This window comes from Camponotus floridanus, unplaced genomic scaffold (genome assembly GCF_003227725.1).
Source record: "Camponotus floridanus strain SB8 unplaced genomic scaffold, Cflo_v7.5 scaffold24, whole genome shotgun sequence".
Taxonomy (NCBI): domain Eukaryota; kingdom Metazoa; phylum Arthropoda; class Insecta; order Hymenoptera; family Formicidae; genus Camponotus; species Camponotus floridanus.
In genome coordinates this window covers 392,640-411,501 of record NW_020229370.1, presented here as the reverse complement: position 1 = coordinate 411,501, position 18,862 = coordinate 392,640, and the positions used below count along the sequence as shown (strand labels likewise).

Here is an 18,862-nt window from a genome sequence, read left to right as displayed (position 1 = left end):
AAACCAGCATGCACACATCGCGCATTAACGTCTATCATGCTGCCATTTTTACGACGTAGAATAAAAATGTTTATGACGCGAATAAATAAATAGTATTCTATAAGATGACTAGTCGTTCGTGCAAAACATATGTTTTTATCGCGATGCGGCGATTCGTTTGCATATCTCTAAGAAAAAGAAAAAAAACTGTCGAATAAAGTGTTGGAAAGCATAAGCTCCTAATGACGTCATAATTGAATAATGTTCATAATCCAGGATTTTTTCGGTTCATCCTTGGCTACGATTCTTTAAATCGCATAAAGATATGGATATCATCGAACATAAAGGCAAGCCAAACTTGCTCGCATTAAATCGAATCTATATTCTTTTATTTACCTTTATCATTTCTAGGCGAATGCTCGTAAAAATGTATATATTCGTCTCTTAAAACTTATGAATTCTGAATCCTGGATTTTATTATTCTTTGAATAGTTGATCTTTAGCTTTTCAGCGTGAACCAACTGAATAATCTTTTCTTCTCATGCGAAAAAACGGCATTATTTTCGATTATTGTCAATTGTACCTTTTTAACGCTTAACGTGCGAAAAAGGACGGATGGGATCTATCGATGAAATTTAGCGTATCATACGATTCGAGATTACGATTGTCTCTTGTTAGAAAAAGTGTCGGATGTATTTGACAAGTGGTAGAGGATCTATCCGTCGTATAATAATGGGTGTGCACGTGTCAAATTTTGAACAAGCAGGTAGGAATTACGAGTGACGTACAATGAACATTGAAAAAAACTCGTATCGACCATAGAGAAGACACAATCTGATCGTATGAAAAGAAATTGTGAATGAAAAAGAATCTTGTGAAATACTGGACTTTCGAGAGAAAACGAATTATATATAAATAATTTTTTGCCACATCGATATTAAAAATAAAATATTAGATTTCTCAAGGAATTTTAGTTGATCCAATTGGAGAAATAATATTTGTTTCTTTTTTCTTCAAATAATAAAATTATCAATCTTGTTATTTAAATATAAAGAGATCATACAAGATTGCGTTGTAATGATTGCATTCTCGAATGTCAAGGGAAACGATTCCACCAATAAAAAATTTATATTTATATAATAGAAAAATATTACATAACGTAACATAAATTTATTCTCATTATTCTTTCCAATTTTAATTCCTTTTTTTAAATTATACGTCATATATAATCCCACATATTCATATTAGAAGATTCGTGTTGTTATTCATCTGCGATTAAGTTATTACAGCAGTATCTAAATACCCAAATGTCCTTCGACAGAAGAAGACCAAAGAGAGACTGGTTATAAAAATATCTATGAGTGTAGTCATAGATCAACGAGGTAGCATCGCGCCGGCCGTAATCGCGGGATTCGTCAGGTTACCGACGAATTAGTGAGGTGTCCCGCTTGTACCTGCTTTGCCGAGTGTTTGCATCCGAGCATCCAAGCAGGAGAGGAACAAGCAGGTAGAGATTATGAGCAACACACAATGTGCCGCCGGTGCCCATGCGTTTTCAAACGAGCTGAGTGGCAGTAGAAGTGGAGGTTCTTTGAAAGAGCCAGCCGAAGGAAGGAGAAAGGAAAAAAAAGGACAAAGAGGGAGCGATAGAGAGGCGGAGAGAGAGACAGAGAAAGATCCCAGAGAGATATTCCCTCATACGATGGTCCGTAGAGAAACGGTATGCGGTTCTGGAATTTGGTCCTTTTTGTTGCACGCGCGGCGAACGTCTCGTGTGTGATTTCAATAGACGAATCCCGAAGTCCCGCTGCGAGTAGTATTCCACGGCGACAATTCCACCGATCCGATCCACGCAACCCGAGCGATCGGAATAATATTTCAACCGCGCCGTCGAATCCGTCAAAAACGTCGGCCTCGAAAAATCTATCGACATTGAGATCTGCATTCTCTCTCCGACGTATCTGGTATCGCAACATTACACATAGCTGCTACTTGATGCTGTGCCGTGCCTTGGTACCTGCCATAAAGGGCGATTTTTTTTGCGGTCCATCGCGACTCTCTCTACTCGATCGATACGTATATGTATATATGTAATGTCCTCTTTTAATTGATTATTCGCTGACAGAAATATAGCGCGCATTTATTGCCGAATTTCTAGGGATCTAGGATTTTCCTCCGATTCGGCTTATCACGAGGGTGATAAGCAGCCGAGGGTGATGTTTTGACGCTCGCTACACTTCACGCTTGCTGATTCGATCCTTTTTCTCCTTCTCTGCCTTGTCCGGTTCCGATTCTTCTTCTTGCCGTGGCCTTCTAAAGAAGACGTTGAAAAATGAACGGGATGACGATTGTGATTACGAGCGGACGCGAACAACGGCACGACGAGACAGACAGACAGACGGACGACGGCGGCGGCGGCGGCGGCGGCGGCGGTGGATGATGATGATGAGCAAGAGCAGAAGATTAGCGTAGCATTAAAGATGCCATTTCTCCTGCGTTCTTTCTTTATTCCGACTCTCGCGAGTCGGATCGAGCAGCGTGCGTCCACTGTATAAGTGTATCGTTGGAGAAATCGTTCGTTTTCTGCGCCATAAAACCCGCCGCCCGCCGGAAAGGTTCATTAACAGATAGACCGAACCCTGCTATTCTGTTCGTGACCAGCAACAAGATAAGTAAGGGTGATAAGAAGAGTGATACGATGCCGAAAATGATCGAATAAGAATCTCACATGAGAATTCTCAAGTTTTTCAAATACCTTTTCATATTAAATGTTCTACAAAATTTTCGCGAATCACAGTTTCTCGCGATATTTTAATAGAATATTTCATCAAAAATAATTAATAATATTTAATCCAAACTATAATCACTAACAACAATTTTTATAATCTTTTTAGAAAAAAATCGAATCGTATAGCATCTATATCTGGAGTACCATAAGATTCTTCTCTTTTTTTTTCTATTGAAGTAGAGAAGTCGTGTCGTCACCAGGATCCTTCTTTTCTCAGAGATATTTTTATACAATTCAATATTGATTTTGTACTCTAATGAACTCGTATTTCAAATTAAAATTCATTTTAACCCGAATACAATATTATCTCTCTCTTAAACTTCTATGTCTTCTTTTTTCGAAGAAAACCTAACGCTACAATACAATTACACGAATAATTATGAAATTAATCTATAGGATTAAACATTTTTTAAATTAGGAATTAAAGTGTGGGCGCTTTAACACCTTCTTTTCGGTGATATATCGCATAAATTCATATTGTGATGCATGACAGATGATCGAGACATCAAGTGGTCGAGTGAGCAGACGACGGCGCGCTAATACGAGAGAGGAGGCACCGAAAAGTCCCGCGTCCGCGAGCAGATATAGATATGAGATCATATCTGCGTATAATTAATTGCTTGTAAACTTGGTCCTGAATAATTAAGTGGAAACTGCGAATTCGCGAGCGCCGCTTTTTTCTTCGGCTCTTTTTTTCACCCTTTTTTTTAACAAGCGTGCCGAAGATCTCTCCCGATAGGAGCGAGAGAAAAGGAGAGAGGAAAAAAATCGTCGTTCAACGAATCCTTGATTTTTTTCCCTCTGCCGATCGGAGTGTAAAAGTATTAAATGATGATCTTAACACTTAAATAACGGAAGTTTCGCCCAACCTTGGACGCCAGAAGCGATTATTTGATTGCACATATTGATATACAATAAATAAAGCAAGTCTCGAACCAAAACAAAAGAGAGAAAGAGAGAGAAGGAGAGCTCATTATAATTAGTTGATATGAAGCAATATTAGACGTTTATTTTCTACATATTATTAGGCGTCGCTAGATGTTAATCATCCGTTCGACAACCAACAAAAAATTTTAATAGTCATAAAATATAATCAAGAAAACGCGCGTGTAATATTTAACGTCACTCAACTTTGGCGATGATATTAGCAACTTCAAATTTCACATCAATTATTTAATAAAATTCTTTTAAATACTTTCTGCTGGTCTATCTTTCGTTCGAAAGAATGAACAGAAAACTAAACAACTAAAGTATTATTATTATATAAATAGGAAAATTACGAGAATTAGTAATATTCTCTGATGGTCTCACATAAATATTTGTCTGACTTATTCTCGATCAAATTTAATTTAATTTAATTTTAATCTCTTTTAATCTTTTCTCTACAACATACTAGAAGAACCTTTAAATCGGCAGTCTTTTAAATCATGGTCGAGTTGTCACTTTGTGGATAGCGCCGGACACGCCGTTTATATCCTCGCATCGCTCTCGCGCAACCGTAACGGATAACAAATAATCTGCAAACACGCTAAAGCGATCGCGTAACGGCCGCGCGAGTCTGCGAAATAGAAAGAGTTAATTGCAGGGCTTTAATGCGTTTAACCGTGCATTATTAATCACGACGGTCGGTCGTAATTATTGCCGGCTATTATTAGGCACTCGCTCTCTCGTACGTTAGCGCCGACATTATGCTCGTTCGTTCCATCCCGTACGTAGATATATTTATCCGCCGGAAAAATGAATATCACGCCCACATTTCGCGCGAGACCCACCCATGGCCGCGAGGACGGACGCGCGGGTCAGCGATTCGAATCTCACACCTTTGTACTTGAGCATACGTTAACATCACGTTTGCGGCCACTTCCTTAAATCAAATGCCGCGCAACTTGCTTCTCGTCGACGTCCTCGCTCGAGACATATACCACGCTTGGTGAGAGCGTGGTATATGTAACGGCTTCAAGTACCCTCCTAATTGTAATTTTGAGAGAAACGTATCTCGATAAATTTATTTCAAAGTGATATGAAAATTTTATAAAATATTTTTAAAAGTTGTCTTCTTTTGCGTATATTGTTATTATATGCATTATATGGATATTGCATATAAGTTTTCCTCACTACAGATTTTTTTCAGATTGATTTTTCTCCTGCAAAAATGCCAATGCATACTTGTCAAATAATTGAAAAGATAAGAGACTTATTTAGCTAAAAACTAAACTTTAGGATAAAAGTAATATATTCTCCTATAACTCGAGATTATTTCGAATTATTTATTTTAATAGAATTGTAATTTAAAGTTTGTTTTTTTATACGAAAATTAAATAAAAAACTGTGCAAAGTTTCGCTTGAACGGAAATGAAATTGATCGGAATAACTGCGATTAGAAATACATCCAATAGAATGCGATTAGAAATACATCCAATAAAGTGCTGCGCATTTAATGGACCTTGAAGTTGAATATTCAGCGTGAGCAGAAAATTATTGCGTTCCGGAGGAGTCGAAGGCACGGACACACGTGCGTTGAAATCATCGGCGCGGCGGCATCGCCGAGATATATACCTACTTTGCCGTACGTCTGGATCCAGACGCGAACCCCATTGCGCGATAATTGAAGTTACGCTTCGTGGGAAGCACAGCCTTGACAGAGCAGAAGTGCCGTCCAGTACAAAGAGCTTAGACAAAGGGCGTGCTTCGGGGGTTTCGATATGACTTCGTATGAGAGAGGCCGCCTTCACAACCCCGTCGTGATCCTCGGGACAAAAAACCGTCGACGTAGACGAAGCCATGGATAATGCTTCGCGCGACGAAAAACGGCACAGCTTTAGCCCGTAAGGGAGAGAAGCGGGGGAGAAGCAGCCCAGGCCCTGGGCCGATCGGTCCCGGGGAGACCTCGAGAAAACGGGGCGCGGGACCAGAAGAGCGGGTCCCGAAAGCGGAGCAAAAACGTCCGAACGGCAGAGTCGGCGATTCCTGAGGAATCGGGGATCCTACAGCGAGTGATAATCGTACGAGAAGAGAAAGATGCGACGAAAGGAGGAGAAGTAGGGGCAAAGAAAAAGAGTGGCAAGCGATGCTATTTATCAAGAGACACGGTAGTGTCTCGAGCAATCACGATACACAACGAAGTGAACCGTGTATCTATACACGTCTCCCTTCCTCCAAAATTGTGAATATATGCATATATTAATTAAACCATAGAGTTGTTGATCGATAGCCAATTATAACTTGGAAAATATAAAATATAAAAATAATGTATGATATAAAAATCAACGCTCGTTCGATTTTTGCACCCCTAAACATCTGTCGCTGTTGTGAATAATTTTCACATATTTTAATTTGTATTTTAACTTTTTAGTACACAGTAATTGGAGACGGATATTAATAATAATTTTTTATTATTAATCAAAATTTGTTGTTGTATTCCCAATACAAGCGCCAAGGGCTGTCTTTGCATTAAATTTTATTACTTTTATTACTTTTATGATTACTTTGATTGCAGCATTTTTACTGATACATATTATAAGAAAAGATGAACGTGCAAACGAAGACGAAGATACATAATGAGAAGCCAAGGGCGACAGTAGACGAAAGAAGAATGGGGGAGGGAGAGAACGGGGAAAAGGATCTTCAGAGCTAAATAAAGCAAGTGGCGCACGAGGATAGAGATGGGACCGACCGCGCGTCTCTCGGCAGTTTTGAGATCCCGGTGCGAGCGCGGAGGTATAAGGGCTGCGTCCGTTCGTCTGAGATCAAGTTTTTCTCGAGTCCTCCAAGAACCTCCGGGAGAGCGAGAAGAAAGAGCATGGGGCCCGAACCCGAATCCGAGTTGATTTCGCGGCACGCGGTTCATCTTGTCGTTTATTCTCTCCGACTCTCTCCGCTGCAGTCGCCCTCCTCTTCCTCATCTTTCATCATCTCATCTACACTTGAATTCCGCGGCAGGACTGGATCGCGATGGATTATCGGTATCACACTGATGACACCTTCAATTTTTTAAACAATTTCGCACAAGATATATACGGAATAAAATAACTTATATTCATTATACTTAATTCTTGGATTGTGCAGCTTCAAAGCTAACGAAGCTTTGTGAACAATAGAAAAATGATTCTTTTTAATTAAATCACATACGAACGCTGTCGAAAAATAGCCATAAGGTTTTTCTACAAATTAAAAGAAGAAAAAATCGATTGTAATTCAAATGACATTTCTATCCCCGAAAGATAAGATCGCGAATTGCATCCTATATAAGAGTAGAATAAAGCGCGAATTAATTAGAATAGCTTCGTTCTAATAAAACGAGGCGAGATGCAGCGGTGGCGGCACCGCGCGATACTTTCGTATAAATTTGAAACGCGCCCTGTAATTTGAGAAAACGTCCCTGATCCTAAACCCTATTTATGCAGCACTGAACCGGCTGTAAACTGTTCGTATTCACGATCTCTCTCCTTCTCATCCTCCTCCACATCCTCCTTTCTTTCTCTCTACTCTACGAAAGACGTTCGTCCTTCTCCTCGTAAACGTGTGTTGTCCTTCCATCTATCGCTTCTCGTAAGATTCTCTCTCTCTCTCTCCCCCTCTTCTCCCCTTTTTTCTCTTTTTTTCTTCTTCCCTCTTTCTCTCTTTCTCTTTCGAATAAAGAAAAATGCATATACAATATAATACGTTACGATGATTGAAAATCGACATCCAACAGTATGCTATTTTATATAGGAGATGCCTTATTTAATATAAAGTCAAATTATTAATTCTTTTAAAATCGCGTCTTGTATCTTAATTGGCAATTTTACATTTAGAGTCAAACAAACAAGAAACAAGAAAATAAAAACGACTCTAATTTCTTATCATGCCTCATAATATCGAATTTTTCTAAGATTCTTTAAACTTATTACTAATAAAACAACATTTCATATATACATCATATATGTATTAAATAACATAAATATATTGAAGGAATTCAAATCAAAGAATTGTTTATTATTATTAAATTAAAATTTAGTATAAGATCTTCATTACTCACAATTAACAAAGTATGTTTTTTATGACTTCTTACTTGTTTACTTTTTCTTCGACATGTCAATAAATATACATATTATGAACATTAATTGCTATATATGCAATTAATGAGTATTATATATTCTATATATATATAGAATGTAAATTTGGGAGAATCTTTTAATAAGATATTCCTGCAACCAAATCAATCTAAAAAGTCTTTTTATCATTTTTTCTCCGACAAATAATTATCGAAATTTTATGAATTAAAGATTAAAGATGTTTATTATATCGTTACAATTATCATATCATGATTAAAAAGATTATTTAGTCATTTATTTTTCTCACAAAAAGGAAAGTATTTTTCTAGATACTTGTTGAAATGTAATTGCTATATTATTTCATTAGTTGTTATAAACAATTATTGTTTCTTAATGTATATTTTATTGGATAAATTTGCTGTTAAATCTTCTTATATCATTAATTGTATAGAAAAAACACATTTAATAAAATGTACATTAAAGCAATACTTCTTTATACAACAATTTTTTCGACAATTAATATATTTTACTTTTTATATCTTTATTAATTATGTAGCATTTCTATTAAAGTAAGTTCATTTCAAGTCAATATATTCAACGTTTTAAAAACTTTAATTAGTCATTTAGCTTGCATAAGAATAAATATATAGAAATTATATCTATTAAATTAAAAGATTGTCTCAATCATCCTTTGGCGCCTGTCATATTTATCATATGATTTTAGCAATTAAAATATCCTCGGCGAATCTTGCGCCATGACAATCTGGACTCATTCGCTCGTTTCGCGAGAAGGGGTCTTATCCGGCAATCGAGAAATTACATTATGGGACGAGGGAGGAGAGGGGAAGGAGTGGCAGACCGCACAAAAAGCACCGACTATCTTTCAGGAGCCGACGAAGGAAGCATCATTAATATCACCGAGACGATCAATCAAAAAACCAAACGTAAACTCACTTTGGTGGACGTCGTACTGGGCCTGGTGCCGCCTATGCCGATGGCATACAGTTCAACCTCGTACCACTGGACGCCGGTTTCGCGATCGAGCTTGGTCGCTGTGGATAGCACGCCTGTCTTCGTGTCGATGTCGAAGAACCGATCGACCTGGAGCCCGTCGACGAGCCCGCCGCCGGCGGTCACGTTCGTCACGTAATACTCGAGCTCGATGTTCGAACGTCGACTACGCGCGCTCACACACAGGATGCTGGTACCGACCGGTTCGTTCTCATAAACGCTGCCCTCGATCTGACCCCGATGTTCCCAGATCGGTTGATCGCCGTCCTCGCCCGGCACGATCAAGGTCACATAAGTTTCCGACGAACGACGTTCCGTCTGGACCGCTTCGTCCGTCGCTCGGACACCGACCTGATATTTGGATACCCGCTCGGAGAGACCCTTTGGAAATGATCGCGGGAATCTCATGGTAAGTTGACCGGTGCTACGGTGGATACGAAACATGTCCAAATAGTTGACGTTCGAACGGAGCAATTCGTACGTCACCAGGCCGTTCGTGTTGGAGTCAAGATCGCGGGCGACCAGCTGCGTGACCACGATCTCCTTGGATGACTGATAATAGTCGAGATTGCCGGCGCGCAGCGGCGGTAGCACCACTGCGGACATGCTGACGAATAACGGCGCGTTGTCATTCACGTCTTCAACGATCACAATCACTAGCTTCTCGGCGGATAGGCGCGCGCTTGGTGGCTGCGCTCTATCGGTCGCAACCACTATCAGTTTGAAGGTGTCTACTTCCTCGCGATCAATCGGCAGCAGCGTGTGAATTATGCCGTTCGACGAATTGATACCGAAATGCCGCACCTGATCTTCCGGATCCTGGTTAAGGATCGAATAACTGACTATCCCGTTGTCTCCCGAATCCGGGTCCTCGGCGGTGATCGTGACGATTGGTGTTCTCACGGGGATACCCTCACGTATTTGACGCACTATTGCCGTATTCGGGAAGACCGGTGGATTGTCATTGGCATCGATCACTTCGACGATCAGGCTGGTAATAGAGCTAAGCCTCGGGTGACCACCGTCACTACAGGTGACGTTCAACGTATAATAATTCAGTTCTTCATAATCCAGTGATTTCCGCAAGTACAGGATACCAGTCAATGGATCAATATGGAAGGTATCCCTCCTGTTTCCGGCCGATATTGCAAACGTCAGCTCGCTGTTAGGTCCGAGATCATTGTCAGTGGCCTTGAACCGCAGCAATTCGGTGTTAATCGATATGGTCTCCAGCACGGAAATTCGCGATTTGTTGTCGATAAAACGCGGCACGTTGTCGTTCTCGTCGAGTACCTCGATATAAACGGTCGCACTGGATGACAAACGTGTCTCGAGACCGGCATCGTGCGCCACGACCGTCAATACATAGGTGTCAGACGTCTCGCGATCGAGCTCTTTCACAAGCGAAATCTGCCCAGTGGCCTCGTCTATTATAAAATGACCGTGCTGATTGCCATCCTCCAATGAATAAAACACGTCACCATTCAAGCCCTTATCGGCATCGGTTGTATATACTCTCAACAGCTGCGTGCCGATCACGGCGCCTTCGCTCACTTGCACTCGATAAGGCAAACGTTGGAATTGCGGCACATTGTCGTTTACGTCGGTGATATAGATGGTGACCTTGACGCGATCACGAAGACGATTGACACCATTATCGGTGACAGTGGCTTCTAAGGTAACATAGCTGTCGCCAGTGTTGGTCACTAGGAGTTCGCGATCGAAGACGCGTAGAGACTTGACGAAACCGTTCCTCGGATCGATGACAAAATCTTGCTGACTAGCTGGTAACGAGAATATTAGATCAGCGTTCCGACCGACGTCACGATCAGTGGCCGACAACTTGCCGACGAAAGTATCGGGTGGTTCATTTTCACGCAGATGGAAGCTAAAACTACTGTTGGTGAATTCAGGCGCGTTATCGTTCTCGTCGATTATATGCATCACTACCGGGACCATGGAACTTCGCGAAGGATTACCTTGATCGAACGCGGTAACTTCGAGTGCGTAATAATCTCGTTCCTCGCGATCGAGCATATTCTTCACGTAAAGCTGGCCGTCCGGGAAGATGCCAAAGCTACTCTCGACGTTACCATCGGTCACGCTGTATCGTATTTTACCGTTGACACCAAGATCCGCATCGTGAGCTATCAGCGAGAAAAAACGTTTGTTGACCGGTGTGGACTCTGACAGCGAGATCTCGTAGCTGGTCAGCCGGAAAACTGGCGTGTGATCGTTTACATCTTCGATTGTTACTTTGATTTGATGCTGAGAGGATAGCGATGGTTCACCAGAGTCAGTCGCCGTCACTTCTAAATAGAGGATCGTACCGGGTGTCGCTTGGATTGGCTTATTTAGGTAGATGATGCCCGAATTTTCGGCAATTCTAAACTGCTCACCTGGATTATGAGTAAGCGAATAAATAATTCTGGCATTGGCGCCAGCATCACGATCTCTCGCACGGGCTAAACATATTTCTTGTCCTACTGCCGCGTTCTCTCGCAGGAAAATTTCGTCGCCCCGCTCGCTCCTAGGAAATCTGGGAGGATTGTCGTTAACATCTTGTACGGTAATGTTAACGGTTGTTTGACCATACGCGAGATCGGCGCGCGCCGACAATTGTAAACTGTAATAAGCCACTCGCTCGCGATCCAGGCAGCCAGCGGTGCTAATAATGCCGGTGCTCTTGTCAATTTTGAAATTGCCCTTAGAATCGCCGAAAACAATATCATAATTCACCTTGCCTGTATTACTATATTGCGTGACTTGTACCGAGCCGACTTCTCGACCGAATCCGGATATGGAGTCGCAATCGCCATGGTCCTCGGTTATGCGGAATTCATAGCCGTTGTAAGTTTCGAACTCGAGGTGTTCTAGATCCTCATCGCGAATTATTTCCACTATCGCGTTCCTGTCTGCAAACCGGTCGCCAGTATCTTTGGCCGAGATGGTCAGCTCGTAGAGAGTCTTATGCGCGGCTCGCAAAGAACCCTGAAGAGCAATTTCGCCGGTTCTTTCATCGATTACGAAGAGACCTTCGCCGCCAGATTCCAGGATATATTTTATTTGAGCGTTTTCCCGGGCATCGGCATCAGTCGCTGTCACTTTACCTATTATCGTACCTGCTGGAGAATCTTCAGAGATAGGCATTAGATACTTCCAAGGATAGAAGACTGGTGAATTATCGTTAACATCTTCCAACGTTAGTATCACAGTAGCGGTTGACGATTGCACTGGCGTACCCTGATCTTTCGCTATAATCAGAATTCTATACTCTGCTACTGTCTCTCGATCTAAGGCAATCTTGGTTGTCAACTGACCGGTCAGGGCGTCCAACGCGAAAGTCTTGGGGTAATCGCGCGAGACACAAGAATGAAAGCTATACACGACACTACCGTTGGTACCTTGATCGTTATCGATGGCTGCCAGGGTAGCTATTAGACTGTTGGGTGGCGTATTTTCCGATAATGTAATTTGAACGACGTTTTTGGAAAAGTGTGGCGCTTCGTCATTCTCATCAAGAATTGTCACCTTGAGATGCGTGTTCGCATACTTAGTGTTTGGACCACCGTCCTGCGCATACACAAGTAACTCGATACTACCTTGAACTTCACGGTCCAGTGTGGCAACAGTGGTAACCAGGCCGGTATTTTTGTCGATAGCAAACCAGCCTAGATTGTTACCCGATTCTAAATTATAATAAACCTGCGCGTTTAATCCGGAATCCGCGTCCGTTGCCGAGATGCTTGCGACGAAACTACCATTCGGCGCGAGTTCTGATAGTACTGCCGAATATTCACTCTGTTGAAATACCGGTTCGTGATCGTTAACATCGTTCACATGAATCCCAAGATAGACCGTAACCGATCTGGACGGAATTCCCTTGTCAGAAGCGACTATCGTAAGATTATACGTAGGTACCTCCTCACGGTCTAGTCGACCGTTGATTTTCACGAGAGTGACCCGCGTGACAGTATGTCTATCCTCCAATCGAAAATGACCTAATTCGTTACCCGCGCGTATCTCTACGCTGGTTTCGCCGTTCAAGCCTTGGTCATCGTCGGTTATTGTCATCGCGGCAACAATCGTGTCCTCGTTGGCGTTTTCGTCGACGGTGGCAAAAGATGCGGTCCCGGGAAAGTAGTTGAAGTTAATCACAGGATCATGATCATTCGTATCTAATAGATTCAGCGTAACGTAAGTCCGACCATCTTGCCTGGGCGAACCATTATCACGAGCGAAGACCGTAATGACGCAGGTCTTGATACAAGTACCTTTGCAGTCCTTTGGAGGATCACAGCTCAACAGCTCGGCCGTCGTGATCGTTCCAATTTCTGGATCGATTGTAAACTTTCGTTCGTCGTCTGGTAGATAATACGTCAATTTCGAATTATCTTCCGAATCTTTGTCAGTAGCATGCACCGTCAGGACCTTCGTGCCAACTGGAGCGCTTTCATTTAACGATACCACATAATCGCTTTGTTGGAATACGGGCGGATTGTCATTCACGTCCAACACTGTCACATTCACTAGCAAATAACCTAAACGTGGAGGTCGACCGCGATCGCGTACGCAAATGTTAAGCGAATAGAATTCTACCTGCTCGCGATCCAACTTGCCTGTAGTTTCAAGGTATAAGTACGATGTCTCACCAGTATTGCCCGTAACTTCCAGACGAAATTTGCCATCTGTATTACCGTCCACGATAAAATAATCATCTAGCACACCGTTCTCCGGCGTATCCCGATCTGTCGCGGCATCCAGCAACAGTTTCGTACCAGCTACAGCCGATTCTGAAAAGCTCACGGCAATGCTAGGTTCCGGAAATTCCGGATCGTTGTCGTTAATATCAAGCACCAAGATCCGCACTTCGATCGGATAAGTTGGCTGGCTCGATAGTACGACAAAATCAAACCGATTGCTGCTCAGAGCTTCGCGGTCGAGGACTTTGGCTGTCCGTATCTGGCCTGTTTCCGGATCAAGTACAAATTCTTGAGGCGGCTCATTGAACCTATAGGTAAAATCAGGCTTGACCGGTATCGTGCCAACCAGGGTACCTTTGGGCTCGCCTTCCCTGACCTCGAGCTGGACCCGCGTGTCGACCGCTCTGCTCTGCATCGCCAGGCCCATCGTTGCGGCGCTGTCCTGCGGCAACATCGGTGACCTTCGTGGCACTAACCGCGTGACCCTTTGAGGTAGGTTATGCAAGGTAAAGTAGTTGTCGGACGCCGCCGCCGCCGCCATCGCCGTCGCCGTTGCCGCCGTCGCGTCCTGGCCGACGACCTGGCCGCCATATTGGTAGGATAGGAATCCCAGAAGAAGGGCCAGGAGCATCAATCCCCTTATGATCATCTCTTCTATCTCACCGCGACACGCCCACCTGCCTTAGCCAAATTCCGGCTCACGGTGACTCGTCGTCGGCATAAAATCGCGCGCTCCGATTACGCACTATCTGTCGTTCTTCCTCCTCATGATCGTGGCCGGCGATAATCTCGTCGTCATCCTCCACGTCTACGTATCGGCACATCATTGCACGTAGCGCAACATCCTCCAAGAATGGAGATTAATCGCGCGCGATGATGCAAATTGCCGTCCTCTGTCCGGCGTTGCGTCGCATTTTTTCCCCACCTTCGAGAGGTTCCGATTTAAGCTTGCATACCAAAAGATGGTGGGTGCTTTCTTTTCCGTCTTTCGTTCTCCTCTTCTTTGTACCTATTTCTCTCTCGTTTTCTGTGTCTTTCCTTATCTCGTTTCTTCCTTCTCTTCTCTCTTCTTCTATCTTTTCTTCGCCGCTGAAAGTCAAGTGTATACGAGAGAAGACTTCACCCGGCAGAGGGGGCAGTGACCTGCCGAGAGCCGCGCCTCGCGAAATGCGCGTCTACGGATGCTCGCGAACGACTCGCGATCGCGAAAACGAGATGTTTGGGACACTTTTTTCATTAGCGACCCATGATCGATAAATCGAAAGAACGTTCTTCTTTCTTCATCCAAGGAACGGATTCTCCTATTTAAAGCTTTATTCTCCTCTTCAAGTTCTCCTCTTCTTGTATATCGAGAATTTATATCTACGTTACGTGTTTTCTTCGCATTCTTTTGATATATATATATATATATGAATATATCAATTTTTCCTGACAAAAATGATCTTTGATGATAACGAACAATTATTTTTTTATAGCGATCTTGAGATCGCTCTCTCAAAACACTCAGAATCTTCAGAATTCACAGTTTTATCACTGACCCGTGCTTAGATTTTTGATAGACTCGTATGTAAACACTGCACAGAGACGAGGATCCGATATTTGAAACACAAAAGCACGATTCGCGATTAATATATATTTATATATATTTATTATATGTATTATATTTTCTCGCCAAGTATCGATATAACCGAACGAGTTTAGTGACCGAGCCTCGAGTTTACAATTCACTCTCGAATACGCGACTCGCCGCTGGACCCGCACGATTCGCGCTATCTTTTGCAAAAATCGTGAGGAAGTTCACGCGATCGCGATACAACGCTCATTCGTATTCGCTGATGGTGTAGCGATCTCACGAACTCGACACAACGGGTTTGTGCGCGCGCGCGCGTGCCCTTCGGGGTAGGCGTTATCGGGGGATGAAAATAAATCTCGCGAGCGAGAAACGTTTGACAGCGGGAGAAGAGAATAGGAATAGAAAGGAATAAACGCGCGCGAAGGGGCCGCGATGAGCGCAACGTAAGGCCCCGAAAAAAAAAAAACGCGGAACGTACACCGCGGAGAAGAATATTGTCTCCTCGAGGACTGACCTGACTCGACTGAATCGAGCCGGTCCCAGAACCACTGCCAGGAGAGGCATTCTTCAGGCTGGCTGACGCCGTCCCTCTCCGATCGGATCCTTTCTCCGTCCTCCTCTCGCTCTCTCTCTCTCTTTCTACATCTTCCTTCTCTCTCCCTCTCTCTCCTTTTCTGTCTGTGTCTTTACCCCGTCCACTTCGCACGAGGCCCCTATCGATATCACCTTCTCTGTCCGCTCTGAGAAACATCGTGGCTCTACCACGCGCGTTCCCTCGCTCCGCAATAATCGCACTCGCTCTTTCTACCAACATTGCTCCTTCTCCCTTTTTCTCTCGCTCCCTCTCTTCCATGTCAAGAAACGTTCGATCTCCTATCTCCGTCGCTCTTCCTTTCGCCAAACGCTCATTTTCTTCGCTCTTACCTCAGTTCCCTTTCTCATTTCCCCTTCTTACGCTTTCCCGTTCCCCTACCCTTTTGCCATACCATTACCTGTCGGTGTACGGGCCTCTTCGTTCGTCGCACGTGGGCCTTTCTCTCTCTCCCACTTGCTCTCCTTTGAGGCCCGCTGTTTCGACCGCAGCCCTCTTCTCCTCTTCCACCCTCTCATCTACTTCTTTAGCCTTCCCTCTTCACCATCTTCCACGCGCGATCCTTCCACCTTCGACTCGCGCATCCCGTCGTCGTCTCGCTAAGATATTCTCCCTTTTGCCCTCGAGGAACGAGCAATGCGGAGGCTCAGGTATGCAAGATGGCCGCTGCGTGCTGGAACCCCATGCGACGAGAACGTTGCTTCAGGTTAACGGGAACGAGAAAGATATAGCAAGAAGAAGGAGGATATAGAATGGACAAGAGGGAGAAAGAGAGAGAGAGAGAGAGAAGGAGAATAAGAGAGTAAGAGTAAGAGAGAAAAGTAGGGGGAAGTAAAAGAACGAAAGAAAGAGTAAGAGTGATACAAGAACTAACGAAAAGAAGGATGACAAGATCAGAGAACGAGAGATGAATAATGCGTGGGGGAGGAGAGAAAATACCTGGAAGGGTGGGCAGGGGGACACCCCGACTTAGGGGGTGCAGCGTAGAAGGAGGGAGGGATGAGTCGCGAGATCCGGACCTCACGGCCCTATGGATATGTGTCCGCGGGCTTATGGTCACTTTTATAACTAATCCGTTACTACGATCATGTGCGCGCGCGAATGTTCCGCTCAATCTTCTAGGCCCTCTTTCTCTCGAATTAATTCGCTATCTCGATCCTTCGTCCGTATCTTTCCTTCTTATTTCTCTTCTTGTGTTTAACAGCTTCGAAATTGAAAGCTTTAAACTTCGAAACCAGCCGATGCACGAAAACTATTATCGATATATTTGATATATCATAAAATATCGCACTTGAAATGTACATATATTTTCTCGAATGCAGTAATGATAGTGCTCCTTCTTGAAATGTTTATATGGCTAACAATAAGATCACTGGGAGAATGCAAATCTACAGGATTTTATACAGGGTGTCCCAGTTATCTTCCGTCATCTTTCAAAGACAGATTCCTGGGATCATTTGAAGACGATTTTTCCTCAGCGAAAATGTCAATGAAGGCCATCATTTTTTGCATCCGTTTGCATTGTTCCCGATTTTTGTCATCATATATCTTTGCAATTAAGTCTTAAATTAAAATTCAACTAAACTCTATTTAAAATTAAACTCTATTTAAAATTAATCAAAGAATGTGGTTTTGTTAATATTTTATTTCTACAAAGCTTAGTTTACGAAAAACCCCTTATTTCCAATCACTTATAATTTGAAAATTATTAGTGCCTCGACATTTTCGTTGAGGAAAAATCGTCTTTAGATCCCAGAATGTCTTTGAAAAATGATGGAAGATAACTGGAACACACTGTATAAAGAATTTGGCAAAAAATAAAATATTTTAAAATTTTTCTTTAAAAATAAAGAAAATAAAGAAAAATGTTTTTTTCATCAAAAGATAGCTATTCTTAATAACAAAATTAAAATAAAAAATATTTAAGATACTAGAAAAACAGAAAATAAGAAACAGCACCACAAAAATGGCAATAGCATTACAAACAATTGCGCATGCTGGCCACTCAGTTTTGATAAATTATTTAAAATTAAAAAATAGACTTTTTTATCTTATTTATTATAGAGATATACATATCGATCAACACTCTGATTTGATTCATCGTTTTACGTAATAGAGAATGAATTTTCTTATCTTCTTTTCAAGAAAAATCTTTGGATCCACGTTATATTGGACGTAGATAAAAGTACAAGTTTTTCAAGAATGAGAGTGAATGGTCGTTCGAAAAACGCGATTCTTTATCCTTCCGGATAACGGAACGATCAGAAGAAATGGACAAGTCTTCTCTCGGTCTAAAGTAGCGATGAAAATTAGGAAAGAATTCATCGATAATGGATGACAATGCGTCAAGTAATACTATCTTTAGGTTTATGGAACCTCAAGGTAAAGTGCATCTGCATCGCTCTCGAATTACATCGAATCCTTATATATGCATCTCGTCGCCATTATTTATCGACATCGTACAGGAATAATAATTTTCTTATGTCCAATAATTTATAAAATGAAGAACATAGGCTATGTAAATTAAGAATCATAAATTATGAACAAAGAACGAAATTATGAAAAATGTGGCAACAATCTTTTTAATTATAATGTATAAATATTATATTATATTTACTATTATATTTAAAAAATTGTATATATATATGTATATATATATATATACACTTTATATTAATATTGAATTTTTTTATATACCATCTCGATGTAAAAAATAATTTTGCATATTACTCATTATTCGAAAAAAAATTTTTAAATTGATTCTAAAATCTATTCTTTGAGAAATGCAATGCAAGACATTGATTCGCTCAGACGCGTGATTAATATCCTGTGTAATTTCGTCACGGTAATATGCGCGTACGATAACGTACGCCGTTCCCTGATATTAGAAAGATCGCGACCCGAGGAAGAAGGCAGAGGAATTCCAACATTTATCCGGATGTAGAAAAGCCGTGACATTTTGTGCGCTGAAATCAATTATATTAATCCCTGCGTACATTGAGTTTCTCGAACTCTAAAGATGGCAATATAATTATTATGATTAAAAGCTTATGAATAAAAGCTGTTATATATTCTTATATCTGCATCTTTGCATTAATAGTCATACAGAGTTTGTCAAAATATCTAATTATATAATAAATAAAATATATTTATAAATATTTGTATATGTTATTTTAAAAAAAT

General features: G+C 41.9%; 1 protein-coding gene across 1 annotated transcript in view; it reads right to left on the bottom strand.

The window, feature by feature from the left end:
• LOC105250759 (cadherin-related tumor suppressor) overlaps positions 1–14,862 on the bottom strand; it is an 85,640-nt gene extending 70,778 nt beyond the window's left edge. The window contains exon 1 of the mRNA XM_011257025.3: positions 8,755–14,862. Coding sequence (XP_011255327.2) covers positions 8,755–14,163 — 5,409 coding nt within the window. The 5' untranslated portion in view covers positions 14,164–14,862. The remainder of the gene's footprint in view (positions 1–8,754) is intronic.
• Positions 14,863–18,862: the final 4,000 nt, after the last annotated feature.